This window comes from Triticum urartu, chromosome 4A (genome assembly GCF_056163025.1).
Source record: "Triticum urartu cultivar PI428250 chromosome 4A, HENAU_Tu73, whole genome shotgun sequence".
Lineage (NCBI taxonomy): Eukaryota > Viridiplantae > Streptophyta > Magnoliopsida > Poales > Poaceae > Triticum > Triticum urartu.
In genome coordinates, this window is record NC_141876.1 from 575,269,287 (window position 1) to 575,272,064 (window position 2,778).

Below are 2,778 nucleotides of genomic sequence, written 5' to 3' on the forward strand. Positions count from 1 at the left end.
CTCCCATTACTCCTAACAACAAAAATCACATCGCGCGGACATCAACCATCAATCTCCACACACAATTTCCATTCATTTTAAGAGCATATGTAGCCAGACTCTCCAAATTGCCCGGGTGAACGCAAGGCCACTGGGCCGGATAGAAGAGAGAATAAAAAGTTGACCAAACCAGATCCATCAAAGCCTCCTTAAATGTCAGGCCTGTCCGCCACCCCTCATATATGAGATGAGTATGAGGAGTGATCGGGCGTGTATGGTGAGTGGTCTTGTGTCCGCCACAAAGGATTTGGCCCACCACAAAGCATTTTTTCTTTATTTTTTTCTCTCTTCTTCTTCACCAGTCACATGCATGTGACCGGATGTATAGGAAAATAAGTCAGGGACATGGCTGCATAGATGAAAACATAGGGAGTCAAAACGAACACGACCGGACATTGGTCAGACGTGTCTATGAACGTTTGAGGGGTCAAATTTACCCGGCTGTAGATGCCCTAACAAGCACAAAACCTAGCAAATTTGGATTTCAAATCTCCGAGGTTAATTACCCCTGGATCCTTCTAGAACAGCTGTATTCCCGCAATACTCACGCAATGCAATCTTTAATGAATTTGCAAAGCGCGAGCTGGCAGATTCGCTGTATTCACACCGGCAGAAATGGAAATTTGCTGACCTTCCGTTTCTATCCTTTGCCACTGCAAATAATCTCCAGCGTATATTGCGAATTAATAACAAATAATCCCAGCGTATATCGCATTTTGGCGAGTAATAAATCTCCCGTATTTAGTGACCAGCTAAAGAATCCAAATCGCGTATAGCCCCTGGACGCGGTAGAGAGAGGGGAGGCGCGGCCACGTGAACGCCATGGGTAATTTACCCTCGTTAACACCGATGGTTTTCCCTCGCATCATCACCAAGAAACGAGACAAAAATTAATCACTCCGCTCCCGCTTGAGCAAAGATAGCAACAAAAATCCGCCAGGAAAGGGGTGGAGGCGCTGACGATAAAAAGGCCACCGGATCGATCGAACAGTCGGAGCGCCGGAGCAATCGAGCCGCTTTTGTTTTCCATTTCTTTCCATCCATCCCTGTGTGCGCGTGCGTTCTCGCGGCGGCGGCGACCATGGCGGGCGGCGGCGATGTTGACAAGCAGGCGGCGGCGGCGGCGCTGGCCCAGGACCTGCCCAGCTTCAATAGCTTCTTTGACCAGACGGTGGCTGCTTCTCCCATCCCCCCCTCGTGACTCTGGCTGAGGGTTTGGTTAGATAGAGGGGCTAAACAAAGTTTTTTTTTCTCTGTAGGGGCTGGAGGTGGCGGCGGCGGCGGCGGCGGGGGAAGGGGGACTGGCGGCCGGGGCGGCGGCGGGGGAGGAGGATTTGGAGGAGCTGGAGTGGCTGTCGAACAAGGACGCGTTCCCTTCGGTGGAGACCATGGCGGTGGAGGCGGTGGAGGAGGTGCCGGAGCCGGCGCCGGCGGCCCCCTCGGGGCGGCCGGCGGTGGGGCCGAGGACCAAGGGGCGTCGGCGCCGGGTGACGGCGCCTTGGAACCTGGCGCAGCCGCCCACGCTGCCGCCGCCGCTCCCGGCGGCGCGGCGGTGCACGCACTGCGCGTCGGAGGTGACCCCGCAGTGGCGGCAGGGGCCGCTGGGGCCCCGCTCGCTGTGCAACGCGTGCGGCGTGCGGTACAAGACGGGGCGGCTGCTCCCGGAGTACCGGCCGGCCAACAGCCCCACCTTCTCCCCGCTGCTGCACTCCAACTCCCACCGCCGCGTCATGCAGATTCGGCTCCGGAGCGAGAGCGAGGGCGAGGGCGAGGGCGCCTCCCCCGCCGTCCGCGCCAACGCCAAGGCCCGCCGCGCCGAGCGCGCGGCGGCGCGCCTCGCCGCCAAGAAAGACGGCGGCGCCCCTGCCCCGGCCCCGGCCCCAGCCCCAGCCCCTGCCCAGGCGGCGCTGCCGTAGGAGCGAGCATCATCGATAGCCAGGCCATGGAGCTGGTAGATTAAATTAGAGATCATATCCGTGATTAGCGTCGCCGTCGGCTTCTTCATCCGTGATTTTCGTGTCGAATTTCCATTTTGTCATGTCATAGGGACTGCCCTTTAGGATTAGTTGGGGGTTTAAGAGCAGCCAGCAATCAATCTAGCTGCTCTTGACACCCATGGGTCAGTCAGTCAGTCAGTCAGGCAGTCAGCCTCTTCCGGTCGTCAGTCGTCTTAGTCGAGTTCGTCGAGTCAAGCTAGCGGAACCGAAAAACTTATTAGCAGAGCAGGCAGACATCCATCACCATCCCGTGCAACTCTGCTGCCGATACCTTGATGATAAACCATTGCATATCTGCGTTGTCTTGAAATGGAGCACTCGCTTGTCATGTTCATCAGTTGGTGTGTGTATGTTCTGATGTCTGTTTGCGTTCAGCGTAGTGTGATTTTGCCGGCTCTGCTTCCTCTTTCTTTTTCTTTCAGTATCCAAGTTACCGGCCTCTTTGATTCGTAGGATTTTAAAAACGTAGAAATAGGAAAAGTGTAGGGTTAGAATGGCATGCCTATTTCAATCCTATAAAATTAGCAATGATTGTTTGATGCCACAGGAAAAACAAAGGAATTGTAAAAAAAGGTTAGAGTGAATGTTAAATTTTGTATGAATGGTAGTACAAAAGATTTCATAGAAAAAATTCTTATGAGATCCAATCTTATGAATCAAAGGACCAATATAGAAAAAAATCCTAACGATTTCAATCATCTAAAAATCCTATAAAATTCTTTAAATCAAAGAAGCCCTACAT

The 2,778-nt window shown here is 53.7% G+C and overlaps 1 protein-coding gene across 1 annotated transcript; it reads left to right on the plus strand.

Annotated features, from left to right (window-relative positions):
- Positions 1-760: 760 nt before the first annotated feature.
- LOC125554291 (GATA transcription factor 7) lies at positions 761-2,370 on the plus strand. The gene is made up of 2 exons (XM_048717867.2): positions 761-1,210; positions 1,299-2,370. The coding sequence occupies exons 1-2, from the start codon at positions 1,121-1,123 to the stop codon at positions 1,953-1,955; spliced, it is 747 nt and encodes a 248-aa protein (XP_048573824.2). The 5' UTR covers positions 761-1,120; the 3' UTR covers positions 1,956-2,370.
- The last annotated feature ends 408 nt before the right edge of the window (positions 2,371-2,778 follow it).

What these genes read in the sequence shown, in the direction of transcription:
- LOC125554291 (XM_048717867.2), top strand. Translation starts at nt 1,121, where the DNA reads ATGGCGGGCGGCGGCGATGTTGACAAGCAGGCGGCGGCGGCGGCGCTG. An exon ending in ATAGCTTCTTTGACCAGACG is followed by an intron (nt 1,211 to 1,298) that starts GTGGCTGCTTCT and finishes TTTTCTCTGTAG; the next exon opens with GGGCTGGAGGTGGCGGCGGC.